The sequence below is a fragment of the Tiliqua scincoides genome, chromosome 8, assembly GCF_035046505.1.
Source record: "Tiliqua scincoides isolate rTilSci1 chromosome 8, rTilSci1.hap2, whole genome shotgun sequence".
Taxonomy (NCBI): Eukaryota; Metazoa; Chordata; class Lepidosauria; order Squamata; family Scincidae; genus Tiliqua; species Tiliqua scincoides.
In genome coordinates this window covers 2,545,748-2,572,284 of record NC_089828.1, presented here as the reverse complement: position 1 = coordinate 2,572,284, position 26,537 = coordinate 2,545,748, and the positions used below count along the sequence as shown (strand labels likewise).

General features: G+C 47.6%; 1 protein-coding gene across 5 annotated transcripts in view; it reads left to right on the top strand.

Moving 5' to 3' along the window:
- AGBL1 (AGBL carboxypeptidase 1) overlaps window positions 1–26,537 on the top strand; it is a 419,500-nt gene that overhangs the window by 267,783 nt on the left and 125,180 nt on the right. For all 5 annotated transcript variants that reach the window (XR_010794779.1, XM_066634750.1, XM_066634748.1 and 2 more), the window contains exon 22: window positions 19,812–19,975. Coding sequence is in view for 4 of the 5 variants with exons in the window: in XM_066634750.1 (XP_066490847.1) it covers window positions 19,812–19,975 (164 nt within the window). In the remaining variant the exon portion in view is untranslated. The remainder of the gene's footprint in view (window positions 1–19,811; window positions 19,976–26,537) is intronic.

Here is a 26,537-nt window from a genome sequence, read left to right as displayed (position 1 = left end):
GGCTGGGGACAAGCTTCATTTTTCCTCCTCTCCCTCAACTCTCTGTAGACAAGACTCCTCCTAATAGCAGCTAATGTGGTCTTTTGGTCTTTTTTGAACATTATTCGTTTGTGGATATTTGCAAGAAACCACAGTTCTGTAATGTTACTAGATTTTTCCCCCATCTCCCTAGTGGCTCCTCTTCCTTTTTCCTCTGAACATAAGGATTTGCATACAGGGCTAGAAATTATCTGTGTTGTGCTGGCTCGTTACCCTGCACATGCCCAATCTCATCTGATCTCTCGGAAGCTAAGCAGGATCAGGCCTGGTTAGTACTTGGATGGGAGACCGCCTGGGAATATCGGGTGCTGTAGGCTTATACCATGATCTCGGAAGCTAAGCAGGGTCAGGCCTGGTTAGTGCTTGGATGGGAGACCGCCTGGGAATACCGGGTGCTGTAGGCTTATACCATGATCTCGGAAGCTAAGCAGGGTCAGGACTGGTTAGTACTTGGATGGGAGACCGCCTGGGAATACCGGGTGCTGTAGGCTTATACCATGATCTCGGAAGCTAAGCAGGGTCAGGACTGGTTAGTACTTGGATGGGAGACCGCCTGGGAATACCGGGTGTTGTAGGCTTATACCATGATCTCGGAAGCTAAGCAGGGTCAGGCCTGGTTAGTACTTGGATGGGAGACGCCTGGGAATACTGGGTGCTGTAGGCTTATACCATGATCTCGGAAGCTAAGCAGGGTCAGGACTGGTTAGTACTTGGATGGGAGATCGCCTGGGAATACTGGGTGCTGTAGGCTTATACCATGATCTCGGAAGCTAAGCAGGGTCAGGCCTGGTTAGTACTTGGATGGGAGACTGCCTGGGAATACTGGGTGCTGTAGGCTTCTACCATAGTCTTTCGAGACTGAAGGTTGCCAGCCATCTCCCTATACTGAACACTATCTCCCGATCTTGTCTGATCTTGGAAGCTAAGCAGGGTCAGGCCTGGTTAGTACTTGGATGGGAGACCGCCTGGGAATACTGGGTGCTGTAGGCTTCTACCATAGTCTTTCGAGACTGAAGGTTGCCAGCCATCTCCCTATACTGAACACTATCTCCCGATCTTGTCTGATCTTGGAAGCTAAGCAGGGTCAGGCCTGGTTAGTACTTGGATGGGAGACCACCTGGGAATACTGGGTGCTGTAGGCTTCTACCATAGTCTTTCGAGACTAAAGGTTGCCAACCTGCCAGCCTGTTATATCTGCAAGGTATGCTGTAGTTTAGTGGTCCTGGCATAGCTGGGGTGCTTGCTGTTGCCACTCCTCTTTCAGCCCTGTTACCTTTCAGGATCCATAAGAACGTAAGAGCCCTGCTGGGTCAGGCCAAAGGCCCATCCCGTATCTCACAGTGGCCCACCAGATGCCTCAGGGAGCACCCAAGACAACAAGAGACCTGCATCCTTTTGCCACCCCCTTGCACCTGGCATTCTGAGGTAGCCTACTTCTAAAACCAGGAGGTTGCATGTACCCTTCATGGCTTCTAACCTGTGATGGGTTTCTTCCAGAAATCTATCTAATCCCCTTTAAAGGCATCGAGGCCAGGTGCCATCATCACATCTTGTGGCAAGGAGTTCCACAGCCTAATCACTTGCTAGGTAAAGAATTATTATTTTTTGTTCTGTTTTAACTCTCCCAACACTCAACTTTAGTGAGTGTCCCCTGGTTCCAATCTTGTTTGAGAGGGAAGAGAACATTCACTCTTTCCATCATTGCATCATGTGACAAGGAGTTCCACAGACTAATTACATGCTGTTTATGCTGAGCAGGTACTTCCAAATTCATTTCAGAATCTCAACTCAGGTGACTCTTAATTCAAGGTGCAACTCTAATCAATGTTTGTCTGTCATTTTTGCACCGCAGCCTTTCGTCTAAGGAGTTAAGGTTGTTGCACACATGAGTTTTCTCTTTTCATTCTGTTACCCTTATGAAGTTGATTGGTCTCAGAGATGGTGATGGTTGGACATCAATTGAACCTGTATCTTCCCAGTCCAAGTCCAGGATTCTGCTGAGGACACAACAGTGACTTTAGTATGAGATGAAAGTCAGGGGTGAGGCTTGCAGAGAAAACTGCACATGAAGTCCAAGTTGGTGTGTCTTGTGAGCAGTGACTAAAAGTCACCCAGGTGCATGATAAGCACCATTGCTCCCGGTGCTCTCTGGAAACCTCCTGTGTCTTCATTGCTGTGGAAATTCCAATTGCCTCATTAGACTGATTAAAGCTTGACCTGATGTTTATGAGAAATCACTGATCTTCACAGGCTCTTCCCTGTTTGATTAACCTCCATTGGCCATTGCAATAGACTACATTGACAAATTCAAAACTAGCAGATCATCACCAGGTGCAGATGGTACCCACCCAAGAGTTCTTATGGAGCTCACACATGGTGGTGCTGAGCTTCAAACAAAAATCTGTTAGTTGTCCTTTAACTCAGCATCTGTCCCAGAAAACTAGAAGATAGCCAATGTAACCACAATATTTATAAAATGATCCATGGGAGATCTGGAAAATAATGGGGCAGTCAGCTTAATGTCTGTTCCAAGTAAACTGTTGGAAAGCATAACTAAAGATAAAATTATTAAGCATATTGAAGAATGAGCCAGCCAAGCAAAATCAGCACGGCTTCTGGCAAAGGTAAGTTCTACCTCACTAGTCATCTAGAACAGGGTTCCTCAAGGTTTGTCCTCTGCTGTACCACTTCACATGGTCCACCTATTCGAAGTACCACTGGAAGTAACTAGCGATGACATCCTTGCCAGTTATTTCTGAGTTGGGAGGCCAGATGCAACATGACAAACACAAGTAAGAGGTATGTGGTGGACTGGGTGGGGGGCTTTTCCAAGCATGGAAAAGCATACTTTGGAGCTCTGCCCACTGAGCCAAGCCAACTACTACTGTTTGGTTGTGTCCCATACCTGGTCTTGCCGGGGCAGGGATCCAGGGGTCCTGCAAGTACTACCAGATACCAACTCAAGTAAGAACACAAGAACAGCCCCACTGGATCAGGCCATAGGCCCATCTAGTCCAGCTTCCTGTATCTCACAGCGGCCCACCAAATGCCCCAGAGAGCACACCAGATAACAAGAGACCTGCATCCTGGTGCCCTCCCTTGCATCTGACATAGCCCATTTCTAAAATCAGGAGGTTGCATATACACATCATGGCTTGTAACCAGTAATGGATTTTTCCTCCAGAAACTTGTCTAATCCCCTTTTAAAGGCATCCAGGCCAGATGCCATCACCACATCCTGTGGCAAGGAGTTCCACAGTCCAACCACACGCTGAGTAAAGAAATATTTTCTTTTGTCTGTTCTAACCCTCCCAACACTCAATTTTAGTGAATGTCCCCTGGTTCTGGTGTTATGTGAGAGTGTAAAGAGCATCTCTCTATCCACTCTGTCCATCCCCTGCATAATTTTGTATGTCTCAATCATGTCCCCCCTGAGGCACCTCTTTTCTAGGCTGAAGAGGCCCAAACGCCATAGCCTCTCCTCATAAGGAAGGTGCCCCAGCCCAGCAATCATCTTAGTCGCTCTCTTTTGCACCTTTTCCATTTCCACTATGTCTTTTTTGAGATGTGGCGACCAGAAATTGATGCAATACACCAGGTGTGGCCTTACCATCAATTTGTACAACAGCATTATAATATTCCAGAACCACCTTTCAGAGCGCGATACCATAGTCTTTTGAGACTGAAGGTTGCCAACTACTACTACTATTATAATATTAGCTGTTTTGTTCTCAATACCTTTTCTAATGATCCCAAGCATAGAATTGACCTTCTTCACTGGTACCAATACCTCTGGTTGAGAAACATTGATCTAGAGTTCTTTGAGTGTCAACAGGCATGGATGGTGGTGAGCCACTCGATACTGTAGTCTTGAACTTTCAAAAAAACTTTTGACCAAGTGTCTCACCACTGGTTTTGAAGTATACTTAGCAGTCATGTATATTGCCTGATCCAGCAGTGCTTTTCTTATGTTCACTACATCAATATTATCTCCTTTGGAAGTATCAGAATCCCTGAGATTTAACCCCATGGTCCTAGATTTCATACTTACACTGCATAATGTTGCCGTGTTCTAGGGCTAGCCATGGTACTAGCCCTAGCATTCGTTTTTGTACTTTCTATGGAACGTTCTCCATATGTTCTTCTACCCATTGCAGAAAGTATACCAGAACACAATTTGGATATCCTGTGGTACAGGATATCACAGAGAACAGTTTATTTCGGGGGTTGAGGGTTGTTGGTGGTGGTGGTGGTGGAGGGATTGGTCTATGAAACCATACATCTGTAGAATTGAGCTGCCAGAATTTTACCTGATAAGACTGTGGGTCTGTGTTATACAAGCAGTACACAAGAAGCAGTATACGAGAAGGACTTGATGCTGGAATGTGTCGCTTTAGATGGCAACTGGGGGATTGTATGATCAAATGCTCCTCCTATTAAAGCAACAACAAAACTGACTCCTGCTCTACATATAAAATTATATGTCAGGAAGAAAAGAGTTACAGCCCAGTCCTATGGGCTGTGAATGCAGGCACTGGGTGTCATAAAAATTCTGGAAAACACTTTTTGGCCCCCAGTGAGTAAGCAGCAGCGACGGGAAGTCCTGAGTCATCCCGTTGGTGCTGCATCCGGCCTGACAGCCACCAGCGAAGGTAAATGGAGCAACGGAGGGATGGGGGAAGTACGGCGAGAGGATGGTATGAAGGTGGAAGGGGGTGTTTCTGGGTGAGGGAGGGAAGAATGGGGGGCCCAGCCCCAGGAGAGGATGGCAGAAAAGACCTCTGCTGCATCCTAACCCCTGTCCTGGGTCTGCCAGTGTTACAAGGGGCTACTTGGTTCTGCACCAGCTTGGTGCAGATCTGAGTAGCCCCATTGAGCAGGCTGAGGCACTACACAGGGTAAGGGAACAAATGTTCCCTTGCCCCATGGAGACCTCTCACCTGCCCATTTGCAGAGCTGTGTACAGCATGGGCCTTTCAGTCCCACCGTGTCAGTGCTATATTGGGTTGGGCTCCCTACTTCCATTCTGCTGGATTATCTACTTTTGTTTATGCAGGGATTCTTTCTTTTCCCATAAGGTAACATTCCATGGTGCAGTCCCCCCACTCCCACATGCAGTCTAGAATCATGCAGCCCAGGAACAGCAGCATCACCCCATCTGTTGTCTATGTGAGGTAGACCTCACGATTCAGTACAGGCAAAATACAGCCTCGAGCAATGTGACGGGCATGAGATTTGGAGACCTCGCTCAGAGCACCAAGACCCTTTGTTCACACATGAGATAAACAGAGACAGGTCTTCCATAAAAGAGCCCAAGATGTTATGTTGACTTTGTATTGGCAACCTTCAGTCTCGAAAGACTATGGTATCGCGCTCTGAAAGGTGGTTCTGGCACAGCGTCTAGTGTGGCTGAAAAGGCCAATCCGGGAGTGACAATCCCTTCCACACCGGGAGCAAGTGCAGTCTGTCCCTGGTCTGTCTCCCTGGCTATGGGCCTTCCTTCTTTGCCTCTTAGCCTCAGACTGTTGGCAAAGTGTCTCTTCAAACTGGGAAAGGCCATGCTGCACAGCCTGCCTCCAAGCGGGCCGCTCAGAGGCCAGGGTTTCCCACTTGTTGAGGTCCATCCCTAAGGCCTTCAGATCCCTCTTGCAGATGTCCTTGTATCGCAGCTGTGGTCTACCTGTAGGGCGCTTTCCTTGCACGAGTTCTCCATAGAGGAGATCCTTTGGGATCCGGCCATCATCCATTCTCACGACATGACCAAGCCAACGCAGGCGTCTCTGTTTCAGCAGTGAATACATGCTAGGGATTCCAGCACGTTCCAGGACTGTGTTGTTTGGAACTTTGTCCTGCCAGGTGATGCCGAGGATGCGTCGGAGGCAGCGCATGTGGAAAGCGCTCAGTTTCCTCTCCTGTTGTGGGCGAAGAGTCCATGACTCGCTGCAGTACAGAAGTGTACTCAGGACGCAAGCTCTGTAGACCTGGATCTTGGTATGTTCCGTCAGCTTCTTGTTGTACCAGACTCTCTTTGTGAGTCTGGAAAACGTGGTAGCTGCTTTACCGATGCGCCTGTTTAGCTCGGCATCGAGAGAATGAGTGTCGGAGATCGTTGAGCCAAGGTACACAAAGTCATGGACAACCTCCAGTTCATGCTCAGAGATTGTAATGCAGGGAGGTGAGTCCACATCCTGAACCATGACCTGTGTTTTCTTCAGGCTGATTGTCAGTCCAAAATCTTGGCAGGCCTTGCTAAAACGATCCATGAGCTGCTGGAGATCTTTGGCAGAGTGGGTAGTGACAGCTGCATCGTCGGCAAAGAGGAAGTCACGCAGACATTTCAGCTGGACTTTGGATTTTGCTCTCAGTCTGGAGAGGTTGAAGAGCTTTCCGTCTGATCTGGTCCGGAGATAGATGCCTTCTGTTGACTAGAGGCGTGAATTTCCATTGCTAGTTTGCCCCCTAGTGCCATATTTATTAACATCATTCAGTTGGTTTTTTTTTTTAAACTGATGTTGTTTCTTAATTTGATGCATACGAGTGGCGGGAGGGGGGAGAGACTACAAGGATTTCATACATAACGTCCTGAAATTTGTGCTCAAAATATTGAACAGTGCCAGCTTAGCTGTAGGTACTGAACCACAATGTGTGTTTTGATTAATTTAATCACATTCTTTCATTTCATCCAGAAGCCTTGAGGAAAGAAGTACAAATTTTGCTCAAGGCTTTCTGTTTTGCTTCTCTTTTATTGGGGGGGGGGGGGGATATCTGCAGTGGTTATTAGATTGTCATGTTCTTCGTGACGTCTGGGTCGTTCCATCTGAGCAAATGCATCGGTGGACTGATGACGGCGACACATGATTGAAATCCTGTTCCTTTATCCTGCCACCTATCCATACAATGCCACTAATGTCCTGGCAGTTCCGTTCACCAGCTTATCCAAGTCAGGGAAACAGAAATGGCTTTCATTCTGTCCATCACCACAGGAGCAGGGCTTAAAGCTTTCCAGAGACCTGTCAGTTGTGTGGCAGGCAAGATTGTGTAAAATGAGCATAACACAGCAGTCAACGAATGTAGGAATGGCCTCCCAACTCCAAGAGGCAGCCCGAAAGGGCTGGGTGGTGATGCCTGGAATGTGCAGAATGTGAAACCATTTGGCTTCCTGAGAAAAGCTGCTGATGTTTCCTTGAAATTTCCTTCCTTGAAATTTCCTTCCAGGCTCACTTTTCTGAATGGATGATGATGATGATGATGATGATGATGATGATGATGATGATGATGATGATGATCTGTGACTTTCACAGAGTAGGACAAAAGAAAAGAAGCCTGAAAAATACTTTATCATCCTTGTTTTAAGTGGCTTCTTGCTCCCCTTGTTACTTAAAAGTGTTGGACCCTCACCTTGGGGAATTTTGTTTCCCATTAAGTTCCTGCAGATGAATAATAATACAGGTATTTCTATACCGCCTTTCTTGGTCCTCAGATTTCTCCTCGGACTTTATTCAAGGCGGTTTACATAGGCAGGCTAATTAAATCCCCGTAGGAATTTTTGCAATTTGAAAGAAGGTTTTATCTTTCAAGAAACCACAACATTCAGATGTTTCTTTCTGACCTGGTCGCAACATTCTGGCCTCCATCCTCCCACGCTCAGAGCAGATGGAATAGCTTGGCTCAGCTTGTCAGCTGCTTCAAGGTCGCACGGTGCCGTTGGCCTTGAACTGGCGACCTGCAGATGTTATCTTCAGGCAAACGGAGGCTCAACCCTCTAGACCAGGCCTCCTGAAATCACTCAGATTTCATTTTAGGTACAGATGTAGCAAATCTAGTAAGGTCCAATTCAGGTATCTGGCTTCCCCCCCCCTCCACTTTGGCAGGGGAGGGGAACCTTTTACCAAACCTCACTCAAATTAGGCCTGATGCCATATCCTACAATTAACTATGTGAGAGGCTGGGTGTGCTCTGCATTTAGAAACGTATTTTTACTCCATATCTATTTGTGAGTTGGCCACCAAAAAACCAAGTTTCTACCATCAGGTTGACTTTGGTCTACTCTTAAAAATGGTTGACACCAAAATGTCAAAAAAGTGAAACTCAAAGCAAAGTTCAGGGTCCCTCCCAAGGAGAAACATTCAAGATACTGACTAGACCAGTGGTTCTTAAGCATTTTAGAGGCCCTGGAGACTGCTGCTTGATTTGTATGTGCCAAAGCGTGTGGTTATAATGGAGATTGGGCAGGAGTACCCCCCCACCATAGCAACTTGTTTAACCCTTGATGCTCCTAGCCTAATCTGCCCTGTCCGTTTCATGAACCACCAAAAACTGGGTCATGACCCAATGGTGGGTCCTCGACCCACAGTTTGAGAACTATTGGACAAGACTAATGATATTCACAATTGTTTCATGCAGCATTTCTTTTACCTTTGGGAAAGAGAGGGAGCAAGAGATTGGTGGTATAGAAGGAGGAAGGGAGGATGTGACTCTGACATTGCATATTACTGGAGTGACCATTGGGTGAAAGTCATCATCAGTGATGTAGCTATTAGGCTGGCTGAAGTTGGCTTATGTAGCTGTCTTGATTAATTGCAATGCTCAAGCACTGCTGCTCCTGCCCAGTAAATATTGCCTGCTGTCATGCCTTGTTTCACTTGTTGTTCATCAAGTCACCATGAAGAGAATTGGAGGAGGGAACACACACCTTGAACACCTGTCTATCACCTGTACATCAACAAGAGATGCCCTTGAGTAGAGCTACGGATACAGCAGCAGTAGGTGGAAATTAGATCAGTGGTTCCCAAATGGTGGGTCGGGACCCACAGTTTTGATTCGACTTTTGGTGGGAACATTTGTTCTCTTACATCGTGACACACCTCTGCTGCCCCAAGTGGGTCTATTCAGATTTGCACCAGCGACTTTGCTGGTGCGAATTCAAGTAGACCCAGGTAGGTGGACCAAGACCTAGGATACCAGTGGAGCACCTGCCCTTTCTCACCCTCAACACACCCTCATCCCTGCTCCCACCCCTTTCCTCTCCCTCCCTACCTCGTTCCACCCACCCCAACCCAGTGCCCACCCCCTGTGCCGGCTTACTTGTTCTGGGACTCCTGCAGTGGCTGCTGTTACCTGATTATAGCAGCTCACGGGAGCTGCATCACAGGAACCTGTATTCCAGTGACACAGCAGCAGGACAGGATTGTGCCGAGAACCCAGTAAAGTCTGGATTCTGGCCCAGGGCCTTATGGATCCTTTCTACGCACTATTCTTTTACTCCTGAAACCTGTTGTCAGAACTCAGGTCTTTACTTCGTAATTTGTCTGAGTCTGTCAGCACTAGAATACAAGGACATGCGGGAGGATGAGGAACGAGGAACCCCAGTACGGCCCAATTAAAAGGTACCAGTCAGATTCCTGGTACCAGTCACTGCATGAGAGCAAATCAAGCACCAGCCTTGTGCGTGGGTGAGGCAAGGGGGAGAGAAATCCCTTGCTTTTCCTTACCAGATAGAATTCTGCTTTGTAGTGTTATTTTTTAAAAAATAAAATCTAGTTTCCTGCAGATCCACCAAGCGCTGTATTCTGCTCAAGCCAGGAACATTCCCTAAAGGTCTCCTGGGAGAACACAATGGTACCCTCTCATTCTCCTTCCCTAGCCTGTTTCAGAGTGTATCTTAGCAGATTACAGAGACATGGAGTGGAAATCATATTCTCCTTGTTTACCTTGCTGTTTTCATTCATTGTGCTTTTGTGCTGTAAATTTAATCTGCGCAAGGATTTGGAGTCTAGTACCAGCACTTGCTCCAGGTTACAGTGGCTCTTGGAAAACAGCCTTCATAGGACCCCTTCTAGATGGGTGGGCCTCAAGAGAATCACGCCACCACCATCACAAAGGTTTTGGGCACAGAGGCTGGCCCACCTGTGTGGCCAGTTGAGGCGGTTGCTTCAGGTAGTGGATTGGTGGATGTGTGTGCGCTTGCCATTCGCCTCCATCTACTCCTTCACCTCCACCCACCCATGTCCTCCTATACTTGAATTCAAAAAGGAAGTGTGGAAGAGAGGAAAGCAATGGGTTAGACTGCACTCAGCAGGGGTTTCGATTAGATGGCCTCCAAGATCCCTTTCAACTCTAAGGATAAGGGGGGGCAAAGCATTTGGCATGACATTGTGCTGCTGAAAGGGCACTGGGAAGTTTTGGGCTGGCCCTGCGCACAGGTGGTCTACGAGAGCATAAGTGGGCCCTCCTGAGGACTCTAAAACAGGAGCAGCTCTGTAATGATGTCAGCCCCTTTTGTGCAACAAAAGGCCTTGTGGGTAATCCTGCACAATCACTCTGCAGAGAACAGTGGTGTAGCTAAGAGTGGGTTGGGGTGTACAGGGCCCTGGGTACCATGCCTCAAGGGGTGTCAAAAGGCTCTTTGCAACTGTAGGATGAGCCACTCATGAGTGCTCGAAACCCAGAAGTAACTGGTGATGATATAATTACATCAATTACTTCTGGGTCAGGCACTTGTGGGGGGACATTAAGCGCCACGGCTCCCGTTACCAGAGGGGCCAGCTACACTACTGGCAGAGGGCGTTGCGTCACATTATATTTCTTGCACAGAAAGGCAGAGCAAGAGGGGCAAAGAAGCAAACGCCCCGAAAGATCTTTTTCAAGTGTTTATTCTGTCGAATGTTGAGCAGCGGCCACAGGCAAAGGCTGAAACGTTTGGCATGCAAAATGGTTCGTGGCGCTTCTGACTCCTTACTTGCTCTTCGTGGATTTGGTCCCTTCAAAGAAGGAACATAAGAACATAAGCGACATGCGAGCGGCTTCTCCTGGGCCTCTGATATTTCACTTGAAAATGTCACTGTTTTAACAAAAAGGAGGAAGAAAGCAGTCGGGGACACCGTGCGCCTGCCGATGGTCCTGCTGACACTTCTGTACAAATCTCAGTGGGGGGCATGAGTTGTGCAAAATGAGCATCTGATGCCTTTTAAGGCAGCTGATAGGAAAGATCACATGCTAGAGAGCATGTGTACTCCACTCCATCTCCATATTCCAGTCGGTTTTGGGAAACCGGCCTCCTTCTTTTACCACCTGGTGTGCGCGCACGCTCAGAGAGCTTTCACACTGGCAAGATGTAATGCTCTTCCATCAGCCTTGTTAATGGGCAGGTTCAGTGGTATTCCCTAAGAGAAGAAATGCAAGTGTGGTAGGGATTGCATTGAGACTCTAATGCATACCTTTTCCCACTGCCCGCTACATGATGCGTCACGCAAGAAATATCTAGGCCCGTTGTTAGCTAGGATGCAGGGCTGGGAGGATTCAATCATGCTTCAGTCTCTCCTTTCCACACCTGATTCTGAGACCCTGGATAATGTTGCTTCCTTTTTATCTGGGTTAATAGCCAGGTAGAGCCCTGGGACTCTGGGCAGTGTGTGAGGAGAAGACTGATGTTTATGTTGTGTTGTCTTTGTATATTTTTCTTTTGTTTTGTTCTTTCTCTGTATTTTATGCCAATAAAGGTCTTACTGAACTGAACTGAGAGCATGTGTATCCTCTACATTCCTCTCCACTGTCCTTTATATGAACAAGGGATCTCATCACTCTATTTGCATTCCCTGGGAATGGTTATACCAATCCTAGTTGCCCTGGGACTGTAGAAGAGAGGGGGAGGATGTTCTGGGAAGGGGCAACCAGTCAGAAGAACAAGGGTCGCTGGCAGTTTGCCATCCCAGAAAGAGGGCCATGGCAAGGGGAAGGCCATCTTGGCCCTGAAAGAACGAGCAGCTGCAGGGAGCTTGCTGGCCCTATTCCAACTGCCTAGAAACTGCAGAAGTGAGAGGACGCTCACTGTGGCCTGTGCCAATGGCCAGAGGAACAAGGTTTGCTGGGTAGTTTTTTTATACGGTTGTAACCTGAGCACGGGTGTCAAAAGGGACCCAGGGGTTGTCCCTGAGCAGAGATCTGAACTTGCCTCTTACAGGTTTAAAGTTTAACTCTCAAACCACTGACTACGCAATCCTGGCTCTATTGCCTTGGTAACATTTGACTAGTACAAGTTGGTGGAGCTATTCCTTGGAGTCCGTATCTGCCTGGATCTCTAGAATCTAGATCTAGAATTTGGATCTAGAAACTATAGGTACATCTTGATCGTGCCCATGCATGAACACTGAAGCACAGCCTGCCATTCACGTTGTTGGGCAATCATGTTTCTCTTGCACTTTTTTTTTTTCCAAAAAGGGCTGAACCGAAGGCATCCCCCCATTTCTGCTACCCCTGAAAATAGCAGGTAAAAAAGGGCGGGAGTGGCTCTGGAGTTTCATGAGGTGGCCATGAAAGTAGCCAGATTTTTGGTGGGTGTGTTTGAGAGGTTTACCAGTGGTGAGTGCATGATGTCCTGCTACACTCCAGGACTGAAGACCATGCCCAGCTGTAGCTGGTCACCAAGCGAAGAACTAGTGCTTCCACCCCATATGCCTCTGCATTCCAAACTGGTTGTTCTTCACGTTTAAAGCAAGAGAACACTCACCACTACCACCAATAAGCCCTCCTGACTCTCCTGAAAGCAGCCAGTATTTTCACAGGTTTTATGGGGCCATTTCTGACTTGGGAAAATACTCCCCCAACTCAGCCAAAATGCTGACAGTAGAAAAATTGGTGCAGCTCTGAATCAAAAGGATCATCATCCTCTTGGTTTTTAAATCAATGTGGGGCAGACAACTGCAGAATAAATGAAGAGAAGATGTAGCAGTTGTCGGTGATGCTTTAGCTGTTTATATTGGGGGAGCCGTGGGTAGGGTAAAGGGGTGTGACAAGCACTCCCCTATTGTTATCTGTGTGTTGTTGGAGGGTTTGGTATTACCAAACTGGCAATAACTCTGCAGGGATTCAATCTACTAACTGCCAGCTATCCAGCATCGTATAATTAAGAAACCAAGTGCAATGAAGTATCACTGGAAGTGGTGGAGTAATTACACTGAGTAATTAAGCCTGCAATACTAAACTTACATACTAGGGAGTATATTGGCAACCTTCAGTCTCGAAAGACTCTGGTATCGCGCTCTGAAAGGTGGTTCTGGCACAGCGTCTAGTGTGGCTGAAAAGGCCAATCCGGGAGTGACAATCCCTTCCACACCGGGAGCAAGTGCAGTCTGTCCCTGGTCTGTCTCCCTGGCTATGGGCCTTCCTTCTTTGCCTCTTAGCCTCAGACTGTTGGCCTAGTGTCTCTTCAAACTGGGAAAAGCCAAGCTGCACAGCCTGCCTCCAAGTGGACCGCTCAGAGGCCAGGGTTTCCCACTTGTTGATGTCCACTCCTAAGGCCTTCAGATCCCTCTTGCAGATGTCCTTGTATCGCAGCTGTGGTCTACCTGTAGGGCGCTTTCCTTGCACGAGTTCTCCATAGAGGAGATCCTTTGGGATCCGGCAATCATCCATTCTCGCGACATGACCGAGCCAACGCAGGCGTCTCTGTTTCAGCAGTGCATACATGCTAGGGATTCCAGCATGTTCCAGGACTGTGAAGGTTGTCCATGACTTTGTGTACCTTGGCTCAACGATCTCCAACACTCTTCCTCTTGATACTGAGCTAAACAAATGCATCGGTAAAGCAGCTACCACGTTTTCCAGACTCACAAAGAGAGTCTGGTCCAACAAGAAGCTGACGGAACATACCAAGATCCAGGTCTACAGAGCTTGCATCCTCAGTACACTTCTGTACTGCAGCGAGTCATGGACTCTCCGCTCACAGCAGGAGAGGAAACTGAACGCTTTCCACATGCGCTGCCTCCGGCGCATTCTCGGCATCACCTGGCAGGACAAAGTTCCTAACAACACAGTCCTGGAACATGCTGGAATCCCTAGCATGTATGCACTACTAGGGAGTAAATCCCATTGAATGTATGGGAAGTATTTCTGAGTCGGCGTGTTTAGGATTGCACTGCATGGAAGGTTTAGATTGGCTGACTGTTTTGTATGTGCAGAGAGGTAAATGGTTTGTGGGTCTTTGGTGGGCTGACTGGGGATAAGAATAGGCCCTGGGGGCTGGGGATAAGAATAGGCCCTCAGTTTGGCTGTACTTGTCGTAAGAGGCGACTAAACAGCCACCGGGTTGATAGGACTCGTCAGCCTGGGAAGGCAGCTCATCTGAGAGAAGGAAAACTCTGATCCCAAACCTCCACTGCCTTGTGGCTACATCCAGTTATGGAAAAGGCTTCAGGAGTCAACCTCGAGGCAAAATCCGGAGCCGGAGTCCCTGAGGCAGTTCATGGCTGAACACAGTCACGTTCTGGCAACTCCTGCAACGCCGCTGGAACCAACCATATTGGCCTCTGCCTTTCCATTGGACCATTTCAGCGATGTGGAGAGGGGGGATTTGCTGCATGGGTAACAGCCTATCCTCCATACCTACTTTACCCAGGCTTCGCGCACTGGAGAGGACACTCTGTTCCAGAACCACCATTCATAGCGCGATACCATAGTCTTCCGAGACTGAAGGATGCCAACAAGGTGGGCTGACTCCAGTCTTCCTATCAGGAGATGTCTAGTTAGCTTTTGGGGATACTTCAAAATGCAAGGCAGACAACCCAATCCTTAGCATGTTTACATGGAAGTACGTCCCACTATGTTCAAGGGGATTTACTTCCAAATAAATGTGCCTGGGACTGCAGCCTACAACATACTCCTGTGCATGTCTACTCAGAAGTAAGCTCCATATATTTCAATGGGATTTACTGTCAGGCAAGTGTGTGCAGAGGTTCTCAAACGTTTTAGCACCAGGACCCACTTTTTAGAATGACTGTTTTAGCACCGTTAAAGCAATCGTTTTAGCACCAGGACCCACCAGAAGTGATGTCATTAACCTGGAAGTGATGTCATAACCAAGAGTGATGTCATCAATTTAGCCTTCAAACTTAAACCACAATCAAGCAAAGGCCCCATTACACAGTGTGCTCATATTGTTATTTTGCACAGCTCGGAATTCAAACATTCTAGCTCGGAAGTCAAAGCAGAGAACAGATTTTGATCCTTCTCCAACCGCACAGCCCCCCTCCCTTCCAGCATTTCATCATCCCACCTCTTCATGGCACAGCCCCAGGCCTCTCTGCCACTGGGAGCCTGCCCTGCCCAGCAGCTTTGCACCTGTACGTTCAGCTCTGGATTTTCAGTGCTGGCTGAGCTGGAGGCTCACAACAAACTTAGTGGGTCCCGAATCACAGTTTGAGAAACACTGGTGTATAGGATTGCAGCCCTATTCTCACATACAGTGCAATCCTATGCCTTTCTATTTGGAAGTAAGTTCCATTGTGCTCAGTGGAACTTACTCCCAGGAAAAGTGTGTATAGGATTGCAGCCTTACACTAGTATCTTGCTCTCTGCATGCTAAAGAAAGAGGAAAAAGCACTGAAGGTGGGAGAGGTAAACAAGACCAATATTCCCTACAATGAGACAGAGCAAATCTCTTGAGTGCTCCCGCTCAGGATCCCTTGCAAGGCCTGGTTGCCTGGGTCACTGTAGCCCCCCAAAATACCAATCAATTTCATCAATGCAAGGCACTGCTGATGCCCTTCCTGTGGTTTTACGATTCCCAAGGGCACGATTTGGGGATATTAAGAAACCTGAACAAACACTCACAAGCTAAGAGCAGAGACACAATAATCATCATAATGAAACCCCATAATATTCCTGAGAAATGCCAATTTATAATTGCTCCTCCTCTGCTTAGCTGTTTCAATCAAGGATGCCTATCACTTTGACAAACTGACAGCTGGAAGCCCTTGGCTGGAGGATTTCTTTTCAACACACTCAATTCACATCAAATAGAGACTAGATTGGACATTTTAACTTAGCAAGATCAGACCATTCTATTTTATTTTTTTTTTTAAATTCCCTCCGTCTTGTCTGGGTATGTTGAAAGGTGACTCTTATGAATTTAACACAGTCCATGCATGCCAAGCTTTCAAGAGTGACATCTCTGCCCGAAGGAGCTTACAATGTCAATGTCATGGAAACCGCCAAGGGAGGGATGGAGAAAAGGTGATGTGTAAGATGATGGAACTGCAGGTGCCAAGGAAGAGACTGTGAGCTAGTGAAACCAAGAACAAACAAATTAGAACAGGGATAAATTTTGCAATGCACATGTATTGCAGAAGGGGAAAAAGGGAGGGGGAAGCCCTTGGTGGGGAGTTCAGGGCCAGCAGAAAGTCATTACTTAAACAGGAGCTGAGAAACAGGAACTGCTCAAATAATTACCAAGGAAGGTCTAATATTTGGTTTCGACATGTTCACAAACAAACTCTTCCATTATTAGACGAACTGCCCTCCCGAGGATCTGAAGAACTCGACAGAAATACATTAATAATTAAGCCTTTGGATATTGCCCTGGACAGCAGAAACATCACTGAGCAGGGCTGGGCTACAAGGAGGGAGAGTGGTGTGGAGACTGTGTGTTAAAGGAATGCAGGCAGCAAAATGCAGAGTCCAAAATTCATTGATGAACTGAAAGGTTGCTTGTTTGAGAGAGAGAGCGAGAGAGAGAGAGAGAGAGCAAACTCTCCCAGTTATGAGAAATTGACCTCTGCTGGTCAGCAGGATCAGCCCAGAGTTCCCTCTGGGGAGAGTGGCTTTGCATCTACTACTTTTTTCTACCTGTCAGCTTATAACATGCATGCACGGTGGATGCTCTGCGCATCACAATCGCGGTACACATGCACAGTGGTAATGCCCCGAGGCTGGGTATAAATAAATTGACAGTCTTCCCCACTAATTTCATCAGTGAGATCTCAGGCAGCATACTAATAGGAACCGCCTGGAATGCCGCAGAGAGCAAACAGGGGAAGCAGGCGGAGGGACTCAGAACCAGTGAGTGTCTGCTGCTGCCTGTAACGTGGCCTAAACTGGCTGCGGGGCTGTCTGGTCTCTTTTGCAAACAGACACTGAAGAGCACCTGGAGGCACCGACATTTTGCAGGAGAGAAAAGGGACACAGTGGCAGCGCTAGGGTTTGCATCACCCTACGAGGGAGGCCAGCGCATCACCCCCGTGGAGGACCTCCTCCCATGCAGTGGGCGGGGCAGTGCCCCGGGTGGTAAGTGTGGTGATGCACTATTGCCCCGTCCACTGGTTTTTTGTTTCCACAAGAAAAACGCAACTGCCTTATGTAACAAAAAGTGGATTTTCTGAACTCAGAACTGACCAGTGACACTGATTGTTCTGAGAGCCAATGAAGTGTTAGTATGACACAGCAAGGAGCCAGTATGCAGCCCTCATTTCTAGAACTCATATTCAGTTGCATGAATGTCACCATGCTGGCCATTGGTTTTGTTTGTTTGTTTGTTTGTTTGTTGGTTACTGATTTGTTGGATGTTAACAAACAAACAAATGAATTAATAAAGTTAATGGGGGTGACTCTAACCCTAGTGAAACCACTGCATTCAGGCCGTGTGGATCATATTGTAATTCATTCTGTATGATCTGGTAGGGGAGGTGTTCCATCATGAGGGTGACGCAATGAGATCTCACATCGGGTGACACAAACACATCTTCATCCCTAACAATCCTTTGTGGTTTTGTTTAAATTCCATGTGATCAAGTAGGTGAGTCGCAGCCTGTGACACAGTGGCAGGCCGAGGCAAGCAAAACATGCCCACTTCCCCAGACTGACACTGCTGTCAGGTGCCACTGCAATATCCAGGGCCCCTTGGTGTGTCTTTGCCTGTGATAAAGATGGGTATTTCGCTAGTTAGTAAGAATCCCCTTTCAGCCATGTTGGGAAGCAGCTCTTGCCCCTTGGGCAGAGACTCATCGCTGTTACTAAGGAAACCCTCGTGGGCAGTAACGCAGTGGGGAGTGGATGTCAACGAGCTGGCAGATCAGGGAGGGGCTCGTGCGAAGGGGTCAGATGGTTTGATAGCAGGTGAGCTGCTAGGCACTGAGATTACTGCTGCCCTCCGCGTGAAGCCTTCCCAGCGTGTGTTGGTGGGGGTCAGCGAGGGCCAAAGCAGCGGAGGGTTTACGGGCACTTTCACACTTCCGTCCGTGCAGAGCCAGAAACTATTCCCACCACCTGGGATGCAGCAGCTCCCATCGGAAATAATGGAGAAGGGCCCGCGTCCTGCAGAGAGCAGATGAAGACCCTGTGGCTGTCTCATTCACAGCCTGAGCATTGTGTTCGGAAGTCTGTGTTCAGCATGGATGGAGGAGAAACCAAACAGTCCCTTGACTAGGGTCAGTGCTGCGTCAGTGGGTGAATCCAAGCCATGATCTGTTGGGGTGATTGAGTATAGCTTGGCATGTTGGTTCTCCAACAAGCTTTTTTTCCTGGTTTAGACAGATCCAGCTTCAGCTGGGGAATTTGCCTCTGTGTATATTTGCTTCAGATCAAAGTGTAACTTTTCTACAGATTTGAGACTGTCACCAAAGAAGCAACTCCCCCTCCTCCAGTGGCATAGCTAGAGGGGGTGCAAAGAACTAAGTCTTGGAGGGAACCTCACTGCTGCATACAGGGGGCCCCTCCCCTTGGAGTCATTCCAGGTGATGGGAGCAAAATGGAGAGAATGTGGGGAAAGGGCAGGAAGGAGGGAGAGTCAAACCCCTGCAAGAATCACAAAGAGGGCAGGTTGAAGGTCTTAGGTGACCGGACAGTTTCAGCCCTCTTGAGTTCTGCAGGAAATGATTCAACAAACTTCCAACAGTTCATGTCATGCCTTCATTGAACTGTCGCCCCTTTTCATGTCTCCCTTCTCCAGCATTGATGGGGGAGTATGCCTCCTTGGTGCCTTAAGGGACATGTAGTTTTCTCAAAAGAAAAAAGAAGGAACTGCATCAGTAGTGTAGCAAGTGGGGGGGGGCAGTCCGCCCTGGGTAACATGCTGTGAGAGATGACGGGTGTGCCACCCAAGCCCTCACCAAGCAGAAGCCTGTGCTGTGTTTGACACCAGATGAATCCTCTGCCCCCCAGGCTTCAAACACCTGCAAAATTCCCCCCCCCCCCGAAGCACTCTGGTGGTGGTGCACTCCAGGTGCCGTGCATTGTTTTCAGTGAGTACAGGGGAGTGTCACGCGGCACAGGGGAGTGACACCCATCCTGGGTGGTCCCTGCACTAGCAGCACCACTGAGCTGTACGTGGGCTTATGGAGTGACTGATGGATTTACTAAGGCTGCAATTCCTGGGAGTTAGCCCACAATGGACATACATAGGATTGTGCTGTAAGAACAAGGGAGAACCTAAACAAGAACAAAGGTTAAGCACCCTGCTTGAATTACTGGGGGGGGGGGGGATTAAGGGGATGTTAATGAAATCCACAAACTCTCTCCCCTCTCTCCCCCCAATCCTAGCCGAATCACAAGGCTAAATCCTGCCACCTTCTGAAGATAGCAGATAAAATGGGCCATCATGAAAGGCCTTTCATCACACCTTTCTGGTACCCCTGTAATTCCAGCAGTGTTTATGCACTGCTAGCCAACTGCCAGTGGGACTCTGGCTCTACACTCACTGGCATTGGCCCTTGCTTTTGCCTCTGACCAGGTAGGAAGCCTGCACACTGGAGGGGCTACGACTCCATGGTAGAGAGCACATGTGTGACATGCAGGTTCCATCTCTAGGCAGAGCTGGGAAAGCTTCCTGTCTGAAACCTGGGAGAACTGTTGACAGTAATGAGCTTGAGGAGCCAATGATTGCAGTTTCCTGTGTTGCTAAGACTGGCTGCCATGCAATTGTGGCACTTGGATCTCCTAGTCCTAATTTGGCACCCTCCAACTCTCTTCTTAAGAACTGGTTGTTTTCCTCTTGTTGATTGCAGGGCCTGCAACTCGGAACTTGGGAACTGGAGGAGATGGGAGCCAAGTTCTGCCTCGGACTCCTCATCCTGCAGCTCAAATCCTTGCCCTGCAGCAAGAAAGTGATGGCAAAGGCAGCAGCACTGCTGGACCTGGAGGAGGAGATTGCTGATCTCCGGGCACAAAGGTCAGACTCAAATCATTTGCTGGAAAAAGTGCTTTCTTTCTTTTTCTTTTTTTTAAGGCAATGGACCTTTACCTTTTCTCTGTGTGGTACAATTGATTTGATGTTGTTTCCAGTGCGTAGCTAGAGGAGGTGCAAAGCACTAAGTTTTGCAGGGATCCTGACCGTGGTGTGCAAGCAGCCCCTCCCCTTCGGAGCCATTCCAGGCGGTGGGAGCACACTTGCACACTGCGGTGAGCCTCCCTGAAAAACATAGCGCTCTGCACCGCCTCTGGCTACGCCACTGGTTGTTCCAATCGTAAAGTGAGTTGGTTCATGAACAAGACTTCTCTCTCTGAAGTTGGTAATAGAGATATTTATTATTATCAGTGGAGTCACAGCCCCACCAGATATTTGGACCAGGGTTTTTGGTTGCTCACCGGTTCAATCTCTACCCAACAGTTTAAGAACAGGTTTTGCTTGGTAATGTTTGATGTTCCTAGCACTGCAGCTCATCATGGTTGTCCAACGGTCATCTTGTGTATACCTATATTGGTCAGGTATTTCTTAAGGGCCTTGGGGTTTGCGCCTAGGTGAACCAGTGGCAATAGGGGTAGTGGTTTCTTCCTGTCCCCAAAGTCACTGTAATTCAATTTCCAGTTCTTTATATTTTGTGATCTTTTCCAATTGTTTCCCCTTGATTTCCTGGTGGTGATGGTGATTGTTGTTGTCATTATTACGTTAGGGCGTAAAAGGATTTATGGTACAATAGTCCTACATACATTATCCCATTGTCATGATTGAAGTGGAATCTCCCTGAGTGCAGGATTCCAGGGAAGCGGAGGTTCTTTGTACTTGATGCGCCTTTGGGGCATCTCTGTTCCATTATGCAGTGGAATTATGGAGAGCTCTATGGTGTCCAGGTGGTGCATACATGAGTGAATTTATGCCTCTGTGTGTGTATAAGAAAAAAAAAAAAAATGACCTGGCCAATCTAATAGTGGATGAATCAGCAGAAAGAGCATTCCCAGGATAGAAGAATTGATCGTGGTGAGAAAAGGTGGCTGAGGGTTGCTTTGGGTCAGATTTTGTGTCCTTGGTCTCCCAAAGTTCACAATGAAGTTTTTGTAGGATAACTTGTGGTTCAGCTGAATTACTTCTCAAGACAGGACACAAGGTGTGTGGTTTTGTTTTTTGTTTTTTTTTGTTAAGTAGCAGAAAAGCCCCATAATTTATGGTAGGTTTCCATTTTCTCCCTTCAGGGAAGCTTTCACAGCCATTAGCACCACCTGTTCTTGATGCTGGAGACCGTATTTACAGTCTTGTTCATCATTTTTAATGTTTGTGGTGGGAGGAAGGATGGGGGGGGAGGAGAACCTTAAAGATAGAGACATTTCTTTAGATTAGTCATGCTCACTTGTACATGTGAGCGTATAAATGAAGCAATTATTGTGTGTTCCAAACACCAACTGTGTCACGGACATCCCGCCCGACAAGCCATCGGTGTGTCATTAAAGGCAACCGTTCAAGCCTGGCCAGACGGACAAATTCCAGGCATAAATCAAGCCTGACTTCAAACCTGAAGCTGCTGATGCTTTTGAGTTAAAATAACTCTGAGATAAAGAAGGAAAATTCCAAACACCTGGCCAAGCGGGGAAATTAAATGCGGCAGATAGTTCTTGCTTACAGTGGGGAGGGGGGGTGTCTAACCAGTTCAGAGAGAAAAGGCACCAGAATTAAGGGTAGAATTAAGTCCTTCAACATCACAAGCTTCTATCTCAGCCTGGAACAGAATCTCACGAACATTCAGCAATTCCTAGTCCTTTGTTGGCTTAACTTTATTTTTCATTGGCTCTCGTTTTCTTGCATGGGGGGTGGTGGTGAGAAGATTTGGGAAGAGAACAAGATGTGCTGAAATAACAGACGGAAAATGTATAGATATTTTTTTTAGACCACATGGGAAAAAGTGTGCTCAAAAATCCAATATTATGTAACTGTGTTTCCACAGTTCAGTCAATAAGGGTCAGCAGCTAGATGTCGCTGGGCCAAACCCAGTCCCTTTGTGGGGTGCCCCTAGGCCCTTCGGTGCCAGTATAGAGGCAGAGAAGGTGTCAAAGAAGAGAAGCCTGGGGAAAAAGATGCTGACCAGCTACTCTGGTTATGGGGGCTGGCACCTCACTCCAACAACATCCACCCCTTTCTTAGTATGGCTGTGTACGTAATTTGATGAAGAACAGGTACAGAGTGGACTTTATGGAAGAAATGTAAGATTCATCTTTTTTTATGAAGCTGTTCAGGCTTGTTAAAGTGTATCAAATGGTTTTACGGCTGTGCTTTGCATTGTGAGTCTTTGTGACAATTGTTCGGTCGAGTTGGCATTGAGTTTATAGGTTTGTTAAAGAAAAGCAGATGGAACAGCAGTCTATGTTGATCACTGCGACAGGATCCTGAAAAGATACACTGCCAGATGTAGTGATATGACCGAGCCATGGGTCTGTCAAGCCAGGTATTGTCTTCTTGGACTGGCAGTCGCTCTCCAAGGTCTTAGGTGGGTGAAAATATTTTCTGGCCTTGCTTTTTGAGATTTGAGATGTCAGGGATTCAACCTGAGTACTCCTGCAGACAAAACATGCGCTCTACCACAGGGCTGTGCCCCCCTTCCCTGAATGTGGTATAAGAGAGTCACTTAAATTACAGGCCTGCACAATGTGTGAAGCCAACAAGTCAGACACAGCCCACAAGATCTCATTGGTCATATCTGTGCTGCCCCAGTCAGCCCCCGCTGCCTTCTGCAGCCTGTCCCAGGCCATCTTGGGTGACCCACCAGTTAGCAGAATGCAGCTCACTAGCGCCAGCCCTATTGACTTTCTCCCCTCTGCATTATTCTTTTCTCGCCCTTCCTAGCCAGAGCAAATCAAGCAGAATAGGTGTGGCCATCCTGAGTGAGCCCACTACAGTGTTAGAAACCGGAGGGCGTGTTATGTGAAGAGTAGCAAAGACATCAAGCAAATGAAACTGTTGTGGTGCTTTCTTTGTTATGATCTAAATGTTTTTTTTTAATGTATAGCAACTTTGTGCATGCCACTCAGAAAGTGTTGGTGTGCCACTAGTGGTATGTGCGCCACAGGTTGGCCGCCCCTGGTCTACCCACACCTTAAATATTTTCAGCCTCCATCTCCATCTCTGTTCATTCCCTGTCTGGTGTCGCTCCTACGTGCATGTCTTTTTGCTGTGGTATCCGATAGAGTCAGCAGCATCTTTCCAGGTGAACATGTCCCCTGACAGCAGCTGATTCCACCTGTCAGGGCTGATCTGTATACATGCCCTTTAATCCAGCCTTCCAAGCTGTTTCAGCTCCACGTCGGCGCCAGGTTCTCTCTCTCTCTCTCTCCCCCTACAGAAGAGAATCTGAGGCTGACAGCACAGCTTTCCGTACTTGCACGCACCTGAGCAGAGGCTGAAGTCAGTACATTTTGAAAGGGCAACAGCAGTGCAGAGAACCTGGCAGGAAAGCACTGAGTGAAATTTTGGGTTTAATCACATCAGCAATATGGCCACGTTCATGCTAGACAGTAAATGATCCTTTGTCAGAACAAAAGTGTGTGGGGAACTGCAAGTTGGATTATCAGTATGGTGGTGATCGCAGGACAAGTTCCATGGTCAGAGGGTCCTTGGAAAGAACATTCTCTCTGGACCTCCTTCTCATTGCGGTCACTGTTGCCATCTGTTGCTTCTCCAGACCATCAATGCCTTCACACTTGCCAGGGAGTGAGCTGTTAGGCAAATGAGTGAGCATTCATGGGAAGGTCTTCCTCCTTCTCCTCCTCCTCCTCAGCTATCATTCCTCCCCTATGGCCAGAGAGGAAGGGTAGGAAAGCAAGCAGAGGGCAGTGGTCAGGAAGAGCAACAGCAGAGGCTAGGGGGCTTTTGATAAGAACATAAGAACAGCCCCACTGGATCAGGCCATAGGCCCATCTAGTCCAGCTTCCTGAATCTCACAGCAGCCCACCAAATGCCCCAGGGAGCACACCAGATAACAAGAGACCTGCAAGGCTTCCTGGGAATTGTAGTTAAGAACATAAGAACAGCCCCACTGGATCAGGCCATAGGCCCATCTAGTCCAGCATCCTGTATCTCACAGTGGCCCACCAAATGCCCCAGGGAGCACACCAGATAACAAGAGACCTCATCCTGGTCCCCTCCCTTGCATCTGGCCTTCTTGCCTAGCCCATTTCTAAAATCAGGAGGTTGCGCATACACATCATGGCTTGTACCCCATAATGGATTTTTCCTCCAGAAACTTGTCCAATCCCCTTTTAAAGGTGTCTAGGCTAGACGCCAGCACCACATCCTGTGGCAAGGAGTTCCACATACCGACCACATGCTGAGTAAAGAAATATTTTCTCTTGCCTGTCCTAACCCGCCCAACACTCAATTTGAGTGGATGTCCCCTGGTTCTGGTGTTATGTGAGAGTGTAAAGAGCATCTCCCTATCCACTCTGTCCATCCCCTGCATAATTTTGTATGTCTCAATCATGTCCCCCCTCAGGCGTCTCTTTTCGAGGCTGAAGAGGCCCAAACGCCGTAGCCTTTCCTCATAAGGAAGGTGCCCCAGCCCAGTAATCATCTTAGTCGCTCTCTTTTGCACCTTTTCTGTTTCCACTATGTCTGTTTTGAGATGCGGTGACCAGATGATGGTGGGCCACTTGCAGAGGTGTGGGCCTCAGAAGCCACCCAGCCATGCCAACTCCTGACACTGGCCCCTGGTGCCGTTATCATCAGTGTAGATCCTTATTTCGAAGTTGGACAACTAATGGAATTGGGAGTGGGTTGGACACCAGAGGTTAGGTGCTGGATCCACCTTGAATTGGACCTTCTCCTAATATCTCTTCCCTGATGGGCATATCATTGGGTTTGCCAGAACATTCACAACTTGGTTTTTTGGCTTAAGGGGGGGGCTGTTGGGTGGGATGATTTAAGGTTTCATGAAAAGAACCCATGCTCATGGTTTTCATCTTTTTGCTATGGTTTCATTCTTCTGGTGTCAGTGACAACCTTGCCTATTCCTGCTGGCTGCCATTCTCTCTCTCTCTCTCTCTCTCTCTCTCTCTCTCTCTCTCTCTCTCATTCTGAAACCAAGACACATTGACTGTGTTGAACTGTCATGAAGTCAAATGAGATGAAGGGCAACGTTTTTGGTGATCACTCTGATTTGGCTCCATGACAAGGCCGCCTACCCAACGAGATTTGGCTATGTGATGACATCTGAAGCCAAATCAAAGTGAGGGCAGGCAACTGCTCTTACTACGTTGGGTAAGGAGTGCACAGTAGGAGTGGAAAGTGCAGCCTGTGCTGCCACTAAGGGGGGTGAATACTGCCCTGCTGTTTGTGACTCTCCAAAAATTTCCAAGTGGAGTGCCCTTTTTCACACCCCATGAACGTGGTTGTGAAGTGTGTGATGGTGGGGTTTCTTAGCTCATCTTTGGCACGACGTTGCCTTAAAGATACTATAATTCCCAAGTCTTCTCTGTTTCGTTTGCAGACTCTCCCCACTCCCCGCAATCACCTCACACCTTCAAGAATCCTTTCTGCTGGGAAGATAAAGTACCAACATGTACTCCGGACATCATGTTTTTGACAATAGCTTTCATGCCTCATTTGCTGGAAAAACGATTAGGTTCTAGTCAACAGTCCCCGAGTTACTTCGCGTTTGTCATGACCAATGAGGGGATGGCAATTCTGATTGCTTCCTCTCTTGCAGCAGGTGCTAGAGAAACAAAGTCCCTTTTTCCTGTCTGAGCTTGGCTTTTTAAATTTGTCCTCTCCTTTTTCTGCTCTTCTTCCACTGAGTTTTTGCATGCACTTCAGAGACTATAAAGCCATTTTGTTCCCAAGATGATGCTCTTTTGCTGAGTTTGGCTTGGATTTATGGCAGTGTTTCTCAAACTGTGGGTCGGGACCCACTAAGTGGGCCGTGAGCAAATTTCAGGTGTGTCCCCATTCATTTCAGTATTTTATTTTTAATATATTAGACTTGATGCTCCCATGGTATGTGACTGCTTTGGGGAAATGTTACAGACCTGTACTTTTAACAAGCTACTATGTATATTCTTTGAACAATGACAGTAAATGGAATTTACTCCTGGGTAAGTGTGGGTAGGATTGCAGCCTAGGATTGTGAAAAATGTTCCAGCTTGATGATGTCACTTCCAGTCATGACATCACTTCTGGTGGGTCCCCACAGATTCTCATTCTAAAAAGCGGAGCTAAATGTGTGAGAACCACTGATTTATGGGGCATTTGGAGACAGATTATTCTGGGGAAGAAAAATAGGCTCTTTTTCCTGCTGCCGGTCAGCTATGCCTGAAGTAGGGATACATCAGCATGCCAGTGCTTGACATCAACATTTTGTACCTATTTCAAGTGAACATCCACAATTGTCCTAGCCTTTGCTCAATCACCAGCTCAGTCTCTCACTGAAAACTTGAATGGACCACGAAGGGTCAAACTCCTGCGAACATCTGCAGCTTGCAAATTTCACAAAGGTTCTTTGTCATTTAAACCTTTGCATGTGGCCAATTTGCTA